This window comes from Nansenia antarctica, assembly GCF_963989245.1.
Source record: "Nansenia antarctica genome assembly, chromosome: 11".
Taxonomy (NCBI): domain Eukaryota; kingdom Metazoa; phylum Chordata; class Actinopteri; order Argentiniformes; family Microstomatidae; genus Nansenia; species Nansenia antarctica.
This window is the reverse complement of record NC_137681.1, coordinates 13,787,064-13,807,063: the sequence shown is the minus strand read 5'-3', so window position 1 is coordinate 13,807,063 and position 20,000 is coordinate 13,787,064. Positions and strand designations below refer to the sequence as shown.

Below are 20,000 nucleotides of genomic sequence, written 5' to 3'. Positions count from 1 at the left end.
CCCTCCTGCTCTGAAAGGGTCCATTTTGGGGCAGTCGGAGCCTCACTTCCTGTCGGAATGTGTTGCGGTGGCGGTGTTTGTATGGGCAGTGGATATGTGGAGGAGGAAACCACGGAGGGGAGAGCCGAGGAGACACAACAAAGAGGCTAATCTTAAACATGACTGAACACAGGCAGGCTTCTGAGTCCCACTGGGGCAGCAAGAGGAGCAGGGAAGGGGGGGGCACCCAGGGAGCCTTCCCACGCAGGGTGCAGCACCCCAGTCTAGTCCATTAACACAAGCTCCTCAGTGGAGCATGCCACCTAATTCCCATATGTTAGCTAACTCTCACTTTAACAAGGGGATGATGCTGGTCTTTAAGCGCTTCACGTCAAGAAGAGAGAGGAGTCAAAAGGACACGGTCTGGTCCATGGCCAACAGTCTTGACACAGTGGTACGTGTTGCCATAACGGTGGAGAGACTTCATTAGTATTCCACTCATAGCCTGCCGTGCCACAGAAACATGCTTGGATAAATGGCCTGCAAATAAACACAGAGATACACATACACAACCACCCACACACACTCACTCACTCACATACACTGTAAAATGCATGTCTGTGCAAAGATTACACTTTGTTTATGTGTGCCAGAAAATGGACACTCCTCTGGCTTTGCAGTTGCTGCTGACAAAATAATAATTTTTAAAAAGCTTAAGCTAAATCCCCCACCTTTCACAACATTACGCAAGTCTGTAGTGGGCGCGCTATTGGAGTCATTTGATATTTAATTGGTTATCTCTGGCTGGGAAAAATCATAGGAAAACCTGCAGTGTTAAATTATATTTAGATTTACAATTACAGTAGCTAAAGAAATGTCAGAACTAATAAGGAGAATATTATTTCTCAGAGCAGTAGCAGTCCAAAAATAGTATGTTCATACTGCGGATAAAAAAGATGATGATCCTACATAACCTGCTTGAGGTAAAGTGGTTCATATACAGAAAATAAAAAATAACTTTTCTACAGTGCATTGAACAATGGACTATTTGCAATGATCGAAACCCCATATATTTTAGAGACTTGTAATGTAAACGAGTGTGAATGAAAGTAGCCTAAAGACTACCTAACCATATATATCTATCTCTCTCTCTCTATATATATACAGTATATATCAACTGAAGCATTTTATGGGCGGGATACAGGAAGCTAAGGACCTGATTTACGCCGGTTTACTTTACGCAGTGGAGCTTTCGTGGCATCAGGTCTGTCAATCAGAATAAAGTGTGTCAGTCTGAGGAAATTCTGGAGCAAAGTGGATTAAGTCTCTATAGCCAAGCAACGCTGATAAGCCCGAGGGGGTTGGCAATGGTCGCCCTGCTGTAGGCCTGCACTGGAAGACGCAGACCAAGCTGTTCGGCATTCAATTTAATCTTGTGTCTATGGTTACCGCCATATGCATATGAAATGTGCACTAATCAACTGATAGTGGCTAGTAGGCTAGTCTACACAAAGGCGTGAGACGCAGGTAAACCATGCTCATGGCCAATGTTGACTCACTCAATTACAGTCATTTCAGGTGACACACATCTCTAGGCTAATAAATATGTAGGGTGGGATATTTCTGAACGGCGTATAATGGATCTGTGTTAATAATTGTTCCTGCAGACAATTTTGATGGCCTAATCATAAAAATCTGCAGAGACGAAACACACACTACACACACTTGCATGTTGTTCATCTTGCATGTTGTATGATAATACTTTGTGGGCATGCCTACACAAAATGCATCTCTAAGACCAAATCTTGTCACTCTGCTCTTTCTCTCTCCAGTGAAAAAGACCTAAAATGTCCACCAGCTTGTTGGCCATCTGACATGGGGAATGTGAACACAGGGGCTTGGCTTTGCTCAGCTCAAAACTGATCAACAATTTTTCCAAATCCCCGTCTATGGGATGTTCCTGAATGCAGCTGTTGCTAGATGATGCCATGCAGATGAAAACAAAGGCTTTACGTGCCACTGAGGGGGCTGGCGCTTTCAAACCCAAACAAGTGTTTTATAATATCCAGGCACTGTGCAGTGAGTGGTTTACGCAGTGCCCTAATATGCTTGCTAGTTTGCTTGTTTTACTTTTCAAAAACATAAATTCCACTAAATATACCTAAGTAATAGCCAACTGTATAGTATCACATGTATAAATGATTCATAATCATTCATATCAATATAAGTAATAGCAAGCAACCTCATAATGATACAATAACAAAATCAGACGAATTGAGACAACTGCTGCAGTGAGTGTGAGTGAGTGACACAATAGCAGCTCTCCTTTTCCAGGAAACATTTTTTTTTTCTCTCTCTCCCAGAAACAGAACGACCCCTTTCGTTCGTGCCACACGGTGGTGGCTAGAATGTGGAATCTGCTCATGGACATTCACATGTTACCGACATGGGCTTCGGATCCTTTCACGATCAACAATGTTCCCTTCAATGTTCCCTTCCTTCAACAATGTTCCCTTCAATGTTCCCTTCCTTCAACAATGTTCCCTTCAATGTTCCCTTCCTTCCCCAGCGTTGTTAGAAGCCCCTCTCTGAGTGCGTGGCTCCTGCTGCTCCTGCATGCTTGACTGTGTTTATTTCTGGAAGCCCTTCGACTCCGCAACATGGCCGACATGCTTTGTTATTGTTGCTACAACATCATCATTCTAGTCTATTATGCATCATTTTCTCTCAATAATAATTGTACCAAGAGAGGGCCTATTGCTAGTAAAAAAACATTGTTATATGTAATAATATAAGCACATATATATATATATATATCACAGAAATGACACTGTTGTCCAGGTATAAATAGGAGCTCCGTACTCACCATTTGATGATGGTGACCGTATGGAATATTGGTTTCTTGAAAAAAGGCACTAAGAGCAGTCTAAAACAAACAAACAAACAAACAAACAAAATAGTCAGATGTTGATAAGATGATAGAAAACAGAAAATGAATCTTCACTTTAAACAATCTGCATTTGACACGGTTATTCGAATTCATTTACAGAATATACCTAATCAATAAATCAGTGTTTTATGTGTTTGTTCAACATAGAGCACATAAACAACGAGGGTCACGTCATGGGCAAAAACATCTATTTCACTCTTCTGTGCAGACCAAACGATCACGTAGTTAACACAAACCGGTCATCTTTATTGCATAATAGCATTTGCTAACCGAGCCACTGTCGTGGGGAAGGATTATAGTATTTAATCTAGAGTACATTCTAATTGGATATTGACCGCGTAAGCTTTTCCCAGTCTAACCTCACTACACGTATATGCTACTATCTGTAACGTGTAGTTATGCAACAACAAAAATACAACTAAACATTAGCACGATGTTAGAAAAAGTCGAAGAAGTTGAGGCTAGGTGTTAAAAATGCTGATAATCATATGATATCGGGGTAACATTATGTCTGCAAATCATCCATATGTCGGCCGGTCATTCTTATGCCAGCCCAAACTAAGCGAGCTGTCAGACATAATAAACATTAATGCCATCTCGCTCCAGATCGCAGACCTCTTACCTCAAATTGCCAATGTGCCGCTTGCAAAAGCTGCTTCGCCTGATCTGCCGCGCAACCCGCTGTCAGCACGAACTGGTTGATCATGACTTGATGTTTAAGTTCATCCATTTTCGCCGAACCTTAATTCCTAAATCGCGGCTAGTAGTGTTGTGACTGGAGTTCAATCTTCGTGGTTTATTTCCTCTCTGTTCTGTCTCAGTCGTCCACCATTACAGCCGCTTGAGGAAACACAAATATTTACTGTAGGAGCGGTAGTGTAAGGAGCGCCCTTTGATTGGCATTTGAGGCAGCCAATAGAATGAAGGCAGTGCAAATGGGATTTGTATGCCGCAAAGTCATAACCATATCAGTAGCCTATGATCTGACCAAATGTAGGATGTGGAAAAAACGTAGGATTGATAGCAGTTATTATTAATTATTCATTAACTAACATGTTTATATGATAAATATGAAACGCAGATAATATCATCAAATATCCCCATGCCCAATAAGGGGGATTTCTGTATTGGACTACAAATGTTTCATTATCTTGTGACAGGGTCTGGTGTTTGGGCCGCAACTCGGCAATTGTCAAGGCTCGCAAATCAGCAAAACATGTCTACCGTTTTTTTTGCATATTACGAAAATTGAAGCTACTACATGTTCTGCTTTGTACTACTCGGGCGAGTTTGGTGATACATTACTTGCTTATGTTTGTGTGATCATATAGTTACAGGGGTGCAAACTGGTGATGGGCCAAAAAGGTGACAATTATTTTTTTACCTGAATACGAAGACAATTATCAATGCGCGGCTAACATTAGAGGAAATCCTTTTGGGACGGGGGAATAGCGCTAGCACTAAAAGGTGCTAAAAGGATATTGCTAGCACTAACGGTGGTCTAACAATGATGCTGTTTAGTTTATGTTCAACTGGAAACGGTAGTAATCACAGAATTTCATGTTTTGACTGCTGGGAGTTCGTTAAAAATGCCTTCAAAAAAGCCTGTATATATAGCCTATATATATATATATATATATATATATATATATATATATATATATCTGCCATATATCATACCTCCACAATGATTGGAAAGTAGTAGGAAGTAGTGTCCAAGTGAAATGCTCTTATGACACGTAACTCCTCCTACTGTCCCGGTTCGCTCCAGGTCTGTTGTGTATAATGGAGACGCGTTTCTGAAAATATGGTAATATGGAAAAAAATGTTTCAGAATAAAAGTCTGAAAAAGAAAGTTTCAGAATAAAAGTCTGAAAAAAAAGTTTAAGAATAAAAGTCCCCCAAAAAACGTTTCAGAATAAAAGTCAGAAAAAAAAGTTTCAGAATAAAAGTCTAAAAAAAAAAGTTTCAGAATAAAAGTCAGGGGGAAAAAAGTTTCTGAATAAAAGTCTATGACTTCAGTGCACTTGTTCAAGCCCAAGGAAGACTGGACTTTTCTCACTGAACACAAAAAAGAACTGAAAAATATCAAAAGCACTTTTGCAACTCAGATGCTTAGCTCTGTGTTGTAACTTTATAGTTAGTTAGACAGTTAAAATAGATTGATTAATATGTTACATGATTGATTCACAGTTAAAATAGATTGATTAATGTGTTACATGATTGATTTACAGTTAAAATAGATTGATTAATATGTTACATGATTGATTGACAGAAGTACATTTCTGTTGTATTAGCTAAGAAGAAGAAGAACTGCAGGTTCCAGAATATCTTGTAGAAAGACGTCATATAAGTTGACAGTTTGTTGTTTTTGAGAAATGTGAATTGTACATTGAATTGAAAGTGAATATCTAATAGCTCGTTTTATTGAAAAAGAAAGTGATCACAAGTGTATGTCAGCAGATTTGTATATAAAGAATCTTTCGCTTGATATCACCAGTCCTAGCCATCATTTCAGAAGGTAGAAATACTACACTGTGACTCGTAATGTTGTATGTATGTAATGTTAATAAATAATAGGCACAAACTGATGTTGCAAAAGGTCAAAACTATAGCTGCATACTTCCCTGTGTTTAAATGAGTCCTCTTGCTCTTCTATATTTGACCTACTCAACATTTTCATAGCCTTATCGTAACATGTATTCTTACCAGTAGCAGCTAGTCAAAACCATATCATTTACTGCTTTTTATAAAGCGATAAAAGTAATATTGAGCAGAATTAAGTTCAGCCTACTGGTCCGGCCCTCCACAATAGTCCCGGTTTCTCATGTGACCCACTGTGAAAATTAATTGCCCACCCCTGGTATAGACCCTAGGCCTAATGGATTTATTAGCCCCCCCACTCAGTATCACCACCAGCCGCCACTGCATACTAGTGTACTATTCATACTATGTATGACTTGAGTATGTAGTGCGTTCACACTGCATAGTATGTGACATTTGTGTACAGGAGAAATGCCCGGATGTATACTAGATCCGCCAACATTTCTGAGTATGCGGCGTGAGGATACTTTTCATACTCAATTTCCCCAAAATGCTTATTCGTGAAAGTTTATTCTGTCTTACATACATTCGCCTAGTATTTGACTGCCTGTTAGTAGCCCAGTCACTAATGGTCCCAGTATTGTAGCTTCAGATGTAACACATTGTTTTTTATTGTGCTTGCTGTAGCAAGCAGCACTATATGTTATTGCTCATATATATTTATTTTAATCCTGTTCTTTTACCAACTGCTATGAACAATATAGTAAGCTAGTTACTTTAGCTAGCTAAAGATAGGCTATTGCCCCCCAAATAATTTTACAACTTGTTTAGCTATTATGTTGCGACGTTTCTGTCGAACCCTGCAGTAAAGGTATCTAACATATTAGATTGGTGGCCTGGGGTGGTCACGTGGTCTACAGTGCACACATATGCCCATGTTGGCATGGGTTTAAATCTGGCTCATGCCCTGCTGACATGCCCTCTCTCCTTACTTTCCTGTCTGTCTTCACTGTATCTGTCCATTAAAATGAAAAACAACATACATTGTCGCCTGAAAACACTTAATAAAATGACATGTTAACATTTGTAGAGCCAAAAATTACAACAGCTTTTAGCCCATGGAGGTTTAGCCTGCTTTAAAATCCCTGCTGCCCCCTGCCCCCTACTCAGAGAAAATCTGACATGGATAGTGGGGAAATGGGGATACATATACACAAGGTAACAAAGGCACAGGTGTACACAATCACAATACTGATATGCAAATAGTCAGATCAGGGCACCAGATCGCCAGAGGGAGGCGCCAAAGGACCGCTTAAAGAGAGAGTGACACCCTAGGCGTGACACAAGGGAAACCTCTGTCATGAGTGGACAGGCCAGTCGAACATTCTGGAAGAGAGCTAAACCCAGGCAGCGGCAGGCTGTCACATGCACTGTCCCAGAGATGCTCCTCGTGCATACCCTGGGCAGATTTGTGTATGGCAACTACCCTTTGAATTAGTTATCTCCCATGTGCAGAGAGGAGGATATAGAAAAGGGTGTGGTGCTGACGAAGCGACTCTTAGTCCTTGTCCAGGAGGCACTGGCTAAAGCATCTAAGAGCAAAGTGCAAGAGTGGGCCCTGAGGAGATTGCACGAGCCCCACCAGGACTTTGGCATGCCGGAGCTCCAGATGGGAGACTTTCTCTACAGGCAGTATGAGCTGGGGTTCCCGTCACAACGTCCCGTGGAGCCAGAGGCCTTCCTGGAGGACCGTAAGCTCTGCTTTGAGATGTCTGATATGATGACCAGAGTGTTGCTCCTCCAACACTGGACCCCAAGGGTGAAGTTCTGTGACTGATGAGTTCAAGAACACTAGCCCAAGACTGAGGCGTCGCCGGGGGAGTCTTGTTACCTCCATAAGGGCCTGGGAAACAAAGAATGACCTCAGTCAGGTAAGAACATCAAACGCATCCTAGCTGAAACAATATTATTCTAGAAAAAAACATTGTGGAACAACATCATTAGTGAAACATAGCTGGATCAGAATTGGATATGTCTAGCTAGTGAATGTTACTTATGTAGATTGATTCTATCACCTTGAATTACTTTTCCATCTTGTATACACTCTGCTTTCAGCTTGCCTGCCTTTCGTCCCCCTCCTCCAATCATGAAAATTATGAACAACTGCTCTCCATGAGTTAGTCTCCTTAAATGCAATATGTAATTAAATAATCTAAATGCAGACCTGGATTGGAATACTGAAGGCCTGATTTCGTACTAACTCACTTTCCCTTGTTGTTCTCCAGAGGCTGGTAGAAATCCAGAGCTGAAGACAGACTGGAGGTTTTTCCAGTGTTGAAGACAGTCTGGAGGTTTTTCCAGAGTGTTAAAGGCATTTGCAAGTTGCATTACTTGCAACCTGTGGCACCTGTGGCTCCACTTCTACTCTGCTCAATGGAGCTCTTAACCCAGCATGTGTCATTCTGACATTGAGCCATGTGTTATTGAGTCATCTATACTCCCAAATACATTTTGTTCAAATATTCTCATATTATTACATCCAATAACCAGCTCCTTTATCAAACTATATATTAGTAATAAACCATTAATTGACTTTATGCCTAGTGTCATGTTTCTCTTTAATTACAATATTATCTATATTACATAGGGATGTAACGATAGCCTCAATTCACGATACTGGGTTCACCATTTTCTCACTATTTCTTTTTTAACAAAATGAAGACAAATTCTGACTGAAAAATATTATTTTATTTATTTTTCAGACAAACACTACAAAGTACTGTATTTTCTTAAAGAATATTTTTTTAATTTCTGAGGTAGGGCATAATGAATGAATGGTCTTTATTGTCATTAATACAGTACAGGTACCATACAACGAAATTTAGGAGGGGGGGGCTCCCCTGGTGCTTGGGAAAAAAAAAGAATTACTAAAAACAAGAGGGGAAAAGAGCTGGTTTACATAAATAAAGGCTATATACACTATCCACTATACTATACTACTATACTATACAAATAAAGCACTGTGCTGTACTCTATGCTATGCTATAACTATCCTAACATTTCCTATCTCTGAACCTTATGTACACAAGGGTTGTCATATTGCACATAGTATTATTGCACATTCATTTGAAGTGTCGCAGTTTGCAGGTTTGAAATGTTCACAGTTGTATTTAAATATTGCACTTATGATTACAATCTAGTAGCTGCCATCAAATTGTCTAGATTGTCCAGGGCCTAGAACCTAGGTCTTTGCTGTGTTCAGGGCCTGAATGGCCCTAGGGTAGAAGCTGAGCTTCAGTCTATTTGTCCTTGCGGACATGGTCCTGAACCGTCTGCCTGAGGGCAGCCGAACAAAGTGTTCGTTCCCAGGGTGGGATGGGTCCCTGGAGATCTTGGAGGCCTTCCTGAGGCAGCGTGTGTTGTACAGCTCTTCCAGAGAGGGGAGGGGGGTGCCGATGATCTTCTGGGCCGATCTCACGACTCTCTGTAGCGCTTTCCTCTCTGCGGCTGTGCAGCTGGAGAACCACACGCAGATGCAGTAGGTGAGGATGCTCTCCACTGTGCAGCGGTAGAAGGTCACAAGCAGCTCCTGTCTGAGGTGGTATTTCCTGAGGACTCTCAGGAAGTAGAGCCGCTGTTGTGCTTTCTTGATGATGGCTGCTGTGTTGGTCCTCCAGGACAGGTCATCCTGTATGTGCACCCCCAGGAATCGGAGAGTTGAGACTCTCTCCACGCTCCCTCCATCGACGAGCAGGGGCTGGACCTCCTAATTGCAAAATACAAACTATGCAATGAATGCACATTTCCTTTTCTTTATAAAAGAAATAAATAAATATATAATATAATTATAATAATATAATAAATTATTATAAATAAAGAACATCTCTTCATCTTGCTTTTCCTTTTTTCCTAGCTTGGAATTGACATTGACATGACATTTTTGTAAAGGAATATCACCATATCTACACTCTCAGGCAGACGCTGATATCTCTGGACATTCACAATGTTCCCTGCTGTTGAAAAAACCCTTTCACTAGGGACAGCTAGAGGGGAAAGTAGTGCAAAATTGCAGTAGTCCAAAAATATATACTGTATGTACCAATCCCAGATTTCCCTTTTAATGACTCAAACGCCTATTATAACAGGTGTACCCCTTTTTTTTCTTCATAATCAACGAAATAAGGAGTTATTATACTGTATTGTTTTCTTTTGTTGATATGGGATGTTACAATGTTAAAATGTGGAAATGACTGTACTATACTGAACAGACCAAAAGAATTACACAACTGGGCAACTTCCACGGTTTTATTTCAAACTGGGCTCTGGTCTACATACTGTACCTACAATTGGTAAACTTCCATCACCAGTTAGGTTACACTCGGACCGCCGACACTCGTGTGTATTTGGAGAACAATCAGAAGCATCATGTCTGCCCAGTTGATTAGTGAGGTCAATGATATTGCAGTAAACATTTTTGTTATCCATTTTTAGCCTATAACGTGTTTCTGCATGATTTCGTATTAGCTAGTGAAAATGCTATATTATGGTGTGATATCAATGTCCTAATTAATACACTACTGCTATACCATAGGCAATTATGCCTAAATGCTATACTGTAGGTCCTAACCTAACAGGGACAGTGTACAACAAACACATACAGTGAGGGAAATAAGTATTAAATACTATTCACATAAAATGTACAATGTTGAATACTTCCCCACTGTATATCTCAGAAGCTGAGAGCTGATGCGTTGTGCCATATTTAGTTAAAGAGCTTTTTCCCCATGCTGTCCTTTGGCAGGTAAACAATAATAATAAAAAAAGATACATTACATAAGGATCGGAAAATCTGACATTTCAAAGACCTAGGACCAAACATGTCAAAGACATAAGAAAGGACACATACTGTAAGATATAGGATCAGAGGACAGGTCCAACGGAAGGCAATCAGAGAACTGTCCACTGCAGCAGAACGGAGCAGTCACTGGCTGTGGCTGAAACGTAGGGACCCAACATGGGCTCCCAAATGACCACGTGGTGCCACCGTGCGACACACACCCAGGCCTGATCAGCCTGTGGTGGGCCAACCTCGGCAGAGGGTGTCTTGTGATAACTGGCCGAAACACCCAATGAGGTCGGGGACCACAACTGAAGATGTGTCGTACTGGTGGCACCACGTGATCATTGCCAAATTCCACTCCACCCAAGAGGACATCTCCAACTCCACTCAATTGTTGTGCTGAATATTTAGGGATTTTAACAACCAGTCCTGTTAAGAATCCATAGAGTATACAAGTGACAATGCTATTACTGGCTGGTTCAGATAGTGGTAGTTTGAAAGCCTTCCATTTATTTGTCTTCACACATTGCTTTTGTATCAAAATGATATATCAGTTTACTTATTCCTCACGTCTCTCTGACTGGAGGATGATAAGAGCCTCACTGTTATTATTGTATCCTGTCCTGGTAGACTGGTCTATCAGCTGAACTCCTGGATACACCACTGCTGTAGCCATTAGTGCTCGTAAGACAGGCAATGTTATTTAATAGGCCCTAGGAGACCCTTAATAACAATCGGTCTCAATGCCTTTACTTTAAATTGCATTGCAGTGGCCTGGTGAAAGTAAATATTTAATAGCTCTGCAGCCACAGAGAGACCAGTGTAAAATGAGCTTTCAATACCATCAATAAACTGCCAAGGATTGTGGGTAACTGGATACAGTAAACATTGTGTTATTGGCAGCATGTTTATGCTAGCCTCTCTGTGGGACGTCTGTTCAACTAGAGGCACTGCGTATGTTACATGTGTGTGTGTGGGTGTGGGAGTTGGTGGGTGGGTGGGTAGGTGGCTGGTTGTGCAAAAGATAGATAGAGAGAGAGTGTCGCTATGCTTTGGAAACAGAGACACCTGCTGGTGAATTTATTTGATTTGCTGATAAACACTTAAGTCTATAAGGACATCACACAACCATCTAATCCGGCTATTCAATTAACTAAACTAAATGGGCATAGGGCCTATAAGTGCCTACATGATGAATAAGACATCAGCAGTTACACCCGTCTGTACACATGCTGTATGCTTAGCTTCTCCTCAAAAACCCTGCTGCCCTTCTTAACAAGAAGAACAGCTGCTCAAACATTTACCCATGTTGCCCTCAGGCCCTTTCAACAAACCTGGAAACTGGAACCTGGAAGCATTTTTAAAGCAGTGCTTCTCCGTGACAGCCGTGCAACAGCTGGGAAGGCTTATCTAGGTTTTTTACAGTGATCTGTATTCTGTGCTCCACTCTGCCTGCTGAACAACCCATTTCGCATCAGGCCCAGCCCTTTAAAGCTCTACCCTGCCCCAGATATGAAGGGTAGTGGGGAGAAGGTCCAGTATAGGAAGCCAGCCCCTCTCCCATATCCATTGTTTTTTTTCTGCCCTGGGTGGTGCATGAACCGTTATGTGTACTTGACATGTTCGGCGCAAAGAAAGAAAGTCATAAGTGCCCCTCAACAAGTACACATAACGAAAGCGGGAGCAGCTGCTTGCAATTTGAATTCCGTAGTTCCAGTACATGGCAAGCCCTACAACAAGCACTACCTGTGTCATACAGATTTGGACCTCTTGGTAGATGTTAAGGCTTTTGGGGGGGTTTATTACAAGGGTTACAGCAGACTAAACTATGTCTCTGATGGAAGAAAGATGACTTGTTTAGTTGTGTAACATTTCAGGGATTAAGAGAAGGAACACTCAGAGAGATTAAGCATGATAAAACCCAAACATCTGAGCTGTGCAGGGCCAGAGGCCAGGTCAGTAGGGCCCAGGATGTGTGAGGGGAACTGAGGTTAGGGTATGACAGGTTAACCTCCGGCAAATGTTTGCTCTACAGCGACCTATAGAGGGCTCCATTGTTAGGTACCTGCATGTGACATAATGGTAAATGGACTGCGCTTATATAGCGCCTTTATCCAAAGCGCTTTACAACAGCCTCTCATTCTCCCATTCACACACCAATGGCTGCATGCTACCATGCAAGGCGCCGGCCCGCTCACTGGGAGCAATTTGGGGTTCAGTGTCTTGCCCAGGGACACATATGGGGCTTTTCCACTAGAGGGCTGACCTGCTTCTTTGGCGCTTTTCCATTTGTCGGCCTGGGTCGGGTCGGGTCGGGTCGGGTCGGTTCTTTAGCTACCCATCGTGAGCAGGAACCATAGGGCCGAAGGGTACCTTTTTGCCAGGCTGCGTGTGACGTGTGACGCTGCACACCGTTGATTGGTCAATGGAAATCGTCATCCCATGTTTATAGATTTCATCGCTAACCGCCATCTTTAAATACCACATTCACTCTTGGAAAATGTCACTACAGTTTCTGTAATAGCTTATTAATAAAGATTCGAAAAATTATGCTGACCATCGTATTATCTTAGTTTAATGTCATTTCAATGCATCATAGAACTTTTATTTACAACAAGCATAACACAAAAATCGCTATTATGCACCGTCTTTCCCCGTGAATAACACCGGCTATGGAGGTGGTACAATCACAATACTCCTTTGCTAACTTCACCATCGGTATACGGTCATTTTGAGCCCTTAACCACCGCGCTGACACCCCGAGAAGATATGCTTTTAACCGTAAACTCAATGAACCGGGAGTTCACCCGCTGCTGCTCGCAGCACCGCGCCTGCTGGTTGAAACTCCCGTTGACAGAGGGGGGAGAGAAACGTTTTACCAGGGAATTCGCTCTGCGCTGTGTCGACCCTGATAGGAGTGTAGGATCGACACCATTCAAATGACAGGAGCTGCTTGTGACCTTCTACCGCTGCACAGTGGAGAGCATCCTCACCTACTGCATTTGTGTGTGGTTCTCCAGCTGCACAGCCGCAGAGAGGAAAGCGCTACAGAGAGTCGTGAGATCGGCCCAGAAGATCATTGGCGCCCCCCTCCCCTCTCTGGAAGACACACGCTGCCTCAGGAAGGCCTCCAAGATCTCCAGGGACCCATCCCACCCTGGGAACGAACACTTTGTTCGGCTGCGCTCAGGCAGGCGGTTCAGGACCATGTTCGCACGGACAAATAGACTGAAGCTCAGCTTCTACCCTAGGGCCATTCAGGCCCTGAACACAGCAAAGACCTAGGTTCTAGGCCCTGGACAATCTAGACAATTTGATGGCAGCTACTAGATTGTAAACAAGTGCAATATTGAAATACAACTGTGAACATTTCAAACCTGCTAACTGCGACACTTTAATGAATGTGCAAAAATACTATGTGCAATATGACAACCCTTGTGTACATAAGGTTCAGATACAGGAAAAGTTAGGATATTTATAGCATAGCATAGAGTACAGCACAGTGTTTTATTGTATAGTCTAGTAGTATAGTATAGTAGATAGTGTACATAGCCTTTATTTATGTAAACCAGCTCTTTTCCCTTTTTTATTTTACCCTTGGACCTCTTGTTTTTTAGTCTTTTTTCCAAGCACCAGGGGAGCCCCCCTCCTAAATTTCGTTGTATGGACCTGTACTGTATTAATGACAATAAAGACCATTCATTCATTCATTCAACTCCATCATCAAGTTTGCTGATGACACCACTGGGGTTGGTCTGATCACTAACAACGATGAGACAGGGAAGAGGTAAGAGAAAATAACCTCTCCTTCAACATCAGCAAAACTAAGGAGCTGACCGTGGACTTCAGGAAGAAGCGGGGGGGGGGGGCGCTCTCTGATTGGTCCGTAGATGCACAGCCCGGTGGTGCTCTCTGATTGGTCCGTAGATGCACAGCCCGGTAGTGCATTTTTCGAATGTTTTCGAGTGTTCATATTTGTCGTGTAATAGTAGGATTCTGTCTAGATTTTATGTAACGGTTATTATTTTTCGGTTGACTTGGATCTGGGGAAACGATGGAGGACCAGCTGAATATATTCGAGAAGCTGTCAGAGAGGCCTCCTCTCCGAGTAGCAGGTCATCGTACTCCCCCCGTGGCGAGCGGCCACCGCTGTGTGGCAGACAACACCAACCTGTACGTGTTCGGAGGGTACAACGCCGACGGCGGCGAGTTCAGGGAGATGTGGAGGTACCACTTCGCCACGAGCACCTGGCAACAGATCCGCACAGAGGGCTACATGCCCGCGGAGCCGTTAGCCGTTCTGCACGGCAACAACCTGTTCGTATTCAGAGAGTACGACGTCCACGTCTTCAACGTCAAGTACAAGCGGTGGTCGCTGCTCGACTGCCGAGGGAATAAGCCCAATAGCCTATACGGACAGGCCATGGCCATCATTAACGGCTTCCTGTATATGCTTGGAACCACATCGTACTTCCGCGCAGACCTGCACAGGCTGGACCTGACCACCAGGGAGTGGATCCACCTCAAGCCCAACAACCCCCAGCCGAGGGAACGGTACGCCTGTGAGATAGCACACGACGGACAGAGGATCTACATCCTGGGAGGGGGGACCGCCCGGACGTCCTACCCTCTGGACAAGATTGACGCCTACAATCTGGAGACCAACTCGTGGGAAGAGATCGCCACCAAGCCTCATGATGGAATCGGGTACCCGGCTCCTAGGAGATATCACAGCTGTGTGCAGATGAGGAACGACGTGTTCCTGTGCGGCGGGTACCACGAGGGGCTGATCCTGGCGGACCTGTGGAAGATGAACCTGCAGACGTTCCAGTGGACCAGACTGCCGGCGGTGATGCCGGAGCCCGCCTACTTCCACTGTGCTGCCGTCACCCCGGCTGGCTGCATGTACATCCACGGTGGCTTGGTGAACACCATCCACCGGAACAAGCCGACTGGTTCCCTGTATAAGATCTGTCTGGCCATGCCCAGCCTGCTGGAGCTGTGCTGGGAGCGGCTGCTGAAGGCCTACCCCCACCTGGCCCAGCTCTCCACCGTGCAGCTGCTCAACCTCGGCCTCACACAAGAACTCATAGAGCGCTTGAAATAGGGGAACGGACGGACGGACGGACAGGGAGGGAGGGACGGACGGGATGGGAGGAGAGGAGAGGAGAGGAGAGGTTGGAGGGAGGGAGGGAGGGAGGGAGGGAGGGATGGGAGGAGAGGAGAGGAGAGGTTGGAGGGAGGAGAGGAGAGGAGAGGTTGGAGGGAGGGAGGGAGGGAGGGATGGGAGGAGAGGAGAGGTTGGAGGAGAGGAGAGGAGAGGAGAGGAGAGGAGAGGAGAGGTTGGAGGGAGAGCAAAGGATTTATTTTGAAGAACAGAAGTGTTCTTCTGCCTACGTAGCCCCGCCTTAATAAAACCAAAAACAATGGGATGCCTTTTTTCCCCTTTTGTGTTTGTGTTTGCACTTATGATGATGATGATGATGATGATGATGATGATATTTTTAAAGAAAAAAACAACAAGTGGAATGTTTCATGCCACATCGGTCCTTTCCATCCGTGCAGATGAGAAGAGGAAGGAAACTACCTCGGACTATACAGTACCACATACTCCCACAGGATGGCAGTGCAGCCCTATGAGTCGACTAGAACAGTTGTTTCAACGCAGAGTGCATAATTTGTATTTTGTATCTGAAATTGGGAATATTATCGTAGGCCAGGTTTACTGGTCTGTTGGAGTAACTGTTCAAATATCAAACCTCTCCAATAGCCTACTCACTTTTTATGTTATATTACCCCATGCACCCAAAACCTACGTTGTTTGAAATAAAGAGAATTATTCAAGTCAGACATGGTGAGTGGACTAACTCAGTCGTTTGAATTATTTATGGAACCTAACATGTTCAAGCCTAGGTGAAAATTAAATCAAATAGGCTAATATGCTACGTAATTCAATCAATACTTAAATCAATACTTTAATCTGTTTAGGAATTCCCTCTCTGTTTAACTGAGGCTATTTGATAGCAGTGATTAGGGGCTTAGTTATGCCACCTAAATGTTGACAAAAGGTATGGAATGTGGAAAGTACGCTGATACACGCGGGAGTTATGGCGCGACTTTCCAGCGCTACTGGGGGGCAGTGTCGCGCCACATCGCTCACATTTCAATCACTCTTGTTTGAGTTTGGGGACAATGGCCTACCGGTCCATTGAGTTATAGCACCGCACAGTTGTTGTTGATTTTATTGTAATCTTCAACGAATGCACATTTAACTTAAAATAAGACTAGCCTATCATAAACTCTGTTATGGCCATTAGGCATAATACATCATTGGTTATGACACGGGTTACATGCCTCTGTGCGCCTGTCATATATGTGACAAGGACAATAGAAACCTGGAGAGCCAAGGAGCCAATCAGAGATCTGCAAGACGTTTAAAGGGCTCGTGGGCAGTCAACTCCAAGCTTTATGAGAGCGACTGTTCTAGAACCTTCAACGCATTCTGATCTCTTTTTTTTTTTTTTTTTTTTTTTAAACAAAAACAACGATTGGGAATTGGAACATTTGGATTAAACGACTGAAATGTATGGAACAATTTGTCTGATTTAATGTGAACTATTGCATCCTACTGTTATGGGCCCTCCCCCTCAGCACTTGTTGCGCAGAGGATAGATGCTTCCCCAGAAACCTTGGAGAATAGACTACAGCACGGGGACCGATCGGCCGCTGCAACAGGTGCTCAAACTCACTAGCAACATCGTTGAACTGTAACATACTTCAGGTAAATATCAATATCTATATGAATCTGCTTTATTTGGTGATCATTTCTTTACCTGTTGCAATTGTATATATATATATTTTAAAAACGATATGGTAATTGGACTATTCGTGCGTAAACTGTATGGTTTAGGCTATTGGCTCTGTGTCAAGTGTTTTTTATTTATTTATTTATTTTTGTTTTTATTAATTGATCTATCCATATATCTTTTACGTAGGACACCTCATCTGCCAATCCCACATTTTCTCATATTTGAAGGGACTTAAGTCTGTGTCCCGTGCGTCACGCGCACAATGCCCGTTTTGATGAGTCCTGAGATCGCCACGAAGTTTAAGGAGAAATGGCTGAACCTCCACCCGGAGGACCAGGAAAATGGGACCGGCTCAGTTCACCTGGACGACAGCCTTACCAGCCTGCACTGGTTGCAGAACTTCTCCATCCTCAATGCTAACCCGGAGAGACCCACCGGGTCCGGTTGCCCCTCTCAGCAGCACCTGCTCTATCACCAGCGCTTCTACCCCCGGGGCACCGACTCGCCGTCCAGTCCACCAGCGGGGGACACCGCAGCCACTGGGATGCCTCTATGCCTCGGGAGTCCCGTTACCTCCGGCAGTAACTCTACGGACGCACGGGTCATGAATTACGCACCAACCATGAACTACACGCACGACCACCACATCATGGCGCAGATTAGCCCACCCGAAGAGGTCGACTACAAAACCAACCCCAAAGTCAAGCCTCCTTATTCCTACGCGTCTCTCATCTGTATGGCCATGCAGGCCAGTGCGAAGCCCAAGGTGACTCTGTCCACCATCTATAACTGGATCACAGACAACTTCTGCTACTACAGACACGCAGAACCCAGCTGGCAGGTAAATGACCCGTCTCTCTCTATTATTGATGAGCTAAACGCCAAGGGAGAGAAGGGTGCAACATCAAATGGCTTTGTTGTAAGAATAGCGATGTGTTTTAAGAATAGAAGAAAACGAATACACATTCATTCAATTTATAATGTGGATTTAGTGTAATAGTCATTTATCAACTGCTTGACATTTTGTATTAAACCTTATTTAGGTAAAGTTTAGAATAATATAAAAAAACATTATATTGTAATATCCTGTAATGTCCATCTTTAAGAGCTCTGCTCTGTCTCAGGGGTCAGACACTAGTGTTTGAAGCTGGAGGGGGGGAAGAGAGAGAGAGAGAGAGAGAGAGAGAGAGAGAGAGAGAGAGAGAGAGAGAGAGAGAGAGTGAGAGAGTGACTGTATGTGTGTGTGTGTGTGTGTGTGTGTGTGTGTGTGTGTGTGTGTGTGTGTGTGTGTGTGTGTGTGTGTGTGTCTGTGTGTCTGTGTGTCTGTGTGTGGCAGTGTTAATGAGGATCCCTAAGAGAGCTCTCTGGCAAGCACAGCTGATCATGTTTGAAATGCACAGAGCTCTTTTAGTAGAAAGCCTCATTAGGTACATTTGCTTTCCTATACAAACAACAACAATACCTCCTCCCCCTTACATGCCATTCTCTGTCTCTCTCTCTCTCTCCCCCCCCCCTCTCTCTCTCTCTCTCTCTCTCTCTCTCTCTCTCTCTCTCTCTCTCTCTCTCTCTCTCACACACACACATGCACGCACGCGCACACACACACACACACACACACACACACACACACACACACAACCACACACACACACACACACACACACACACACACACACACACACACACACACACACACACACACACACACACACACATGCACATGCACGTTTTATGTTTAGACAGGCTTTCAACATCATTTATATTTGGTGTTTTCCTCTTCCCCCCCACAGAATTCTATCCGCCATAACCTATCCCTCAACAAGTGCTTCATGAAGGTTCCCAGGCAGAAAGACGAACCGGGGAAAGGAGGCTTCTGGCAGATCGACCCTCAGTACGCAGACATGTTCGTCAACGGCGTCTTCAAGCGAAGGAGAATGTCCTCCAACCAATACAACACGCACAGACAGACTAAGTCGTTGCACAACCAGGAAACTGCGTACCACCGGCCCACTCAGGGGAACCAAAATGGCCACCCTCTGGGCATGGGACACTACCAAGGCATCAGTGTGAGCAGCAAGCGCAAACAACTCTCAACAAAACAAAACAACAAGCTGGCACGAACGCCCAAATCCCCACTGTTGGCCATGGAGGCTCACACCACAGACATTCTGCGGGGAGATTTTGACCTGGCGTCAGTGTTTGACGACGTCCTCGGTGGAAACTGCAGCACTTTTGAGGACCTGGACATCAACACAGCTCTAAGCTCCCTGGGCTGTGAGCTGGACCTCTCCCTGCAGGGGAGGCACCCTGCTGGGCTGGGGAGGTGGTGCGGAGAGGGAGACAACCACATTCTGGCCCAGACCCAGAGCCAGAACCATCACTCCTATGGTTACATGGAGGTCAACAGTGCCTTGGGATGTAACATGGTGGATCTTCAAGTTCACCAGCACCAGGATCAGTTGTTACAGCCCCATCTGCACCAGTTTGAGGAGCCAACGCTGTTCTCAGATCAGCAGGAGGTGCACCCCTGGGAGGAGATGAAGGAGGAGGCGCAGGTGATCCCACTGAATCTGGACCAGGGCTTTGGTCTGTGTGAGGGCTTCTTCTCTGAAATCCAGCCCTGGGAGAGAGCTGAGTCTTATCTGTGACTACCATCTGTTCCCCCTGTCTAAAGTGGCTTCCAAATGGTGTGTCGAGACATGTGACCCCACTGGTGGATCATGGCCAGTGCGTCTTGAGCTGCAGCTCAAGATTGGGTTTTGGTTAGAAACAAGATTTTGGATGAATGATGGGTTACAGGAAAATCTGCTCAAGGTGGGAAAATGTACTCAGAATGTTTGGGAACCATGCATTGGCCTAGCATTTCTACTCATCGTTC

At 44.2% G+C, this 20,000-nt stretch overlaps 3 protein-coding genes across 3 annotated transcripts in view; 2 read left to right on the top strand and 1 right to left on the bottom strand.

Moving 5' to 3' along the window:
* ubald1a (UBA-like domain containing 1a) overlaps positions 1-3,729 on the bottom strand; it is a gene marked incomplete at its 3' end in the record, with an annotated part of 10,172 nt that extends 6,443 nt beyond the window's left edge. The window contains exons 1-2 of the mRNA XM_080541501.1: positions 3,552-3,729; positions 2,846-2,905 (exon numbers count right to left, since the gene is read on the bottom strand). Of these exons, the coding sequence (XP_080397627.1) occupies positions 2,846-2,905; positions 3,552-3,659 (168 nt within the window). The 5' untranslated portion in view covers positions 3,660-3,729. The remainder of the gene's footprint in view (positions 1-2,845; positions 2,906-3,551) is intronic.
* Positions 3,730-14,367: 10,638 nt separating this feature from the next.
* On the top strand, positions 14,368-15,420 carry LOC308167832 (kelch domain-containing protein 10-like; the record flags this gene model as incomplete). The annotated part of the gene is made up of 1 exon (XM_080542310.1): positions 14,368-15,420. One exon carries the CDS (start codon positions 14,368-14,370, stop codon positions 15,418-15,420), a length of 1,053 nt encoding a protein of 350 aa, XP_080398436.1.
* A 1,964-nt stretch (positions 15,421-17,384) lies between these two features.
* Positions 17,385-19,770, top strand: foxj1b (forkhead box J1b; the record flags this gene model as incomplete). Its single annotated transcript, XM_080541800.1, has 2 exons — positions 17,385-17,963; positions 18,913-19,770. The coding sequence occupies 2 exons, from the start codon at positions 17,385-17,387 to the stop codon at positions 19,768-19,770; spliced, it is 1,437 nt and encodes a 478-aa protein (XP_080397926.1).
* Between the last annotated feature and the right edge of the window lie 230 nt (positions 19,771-20,000).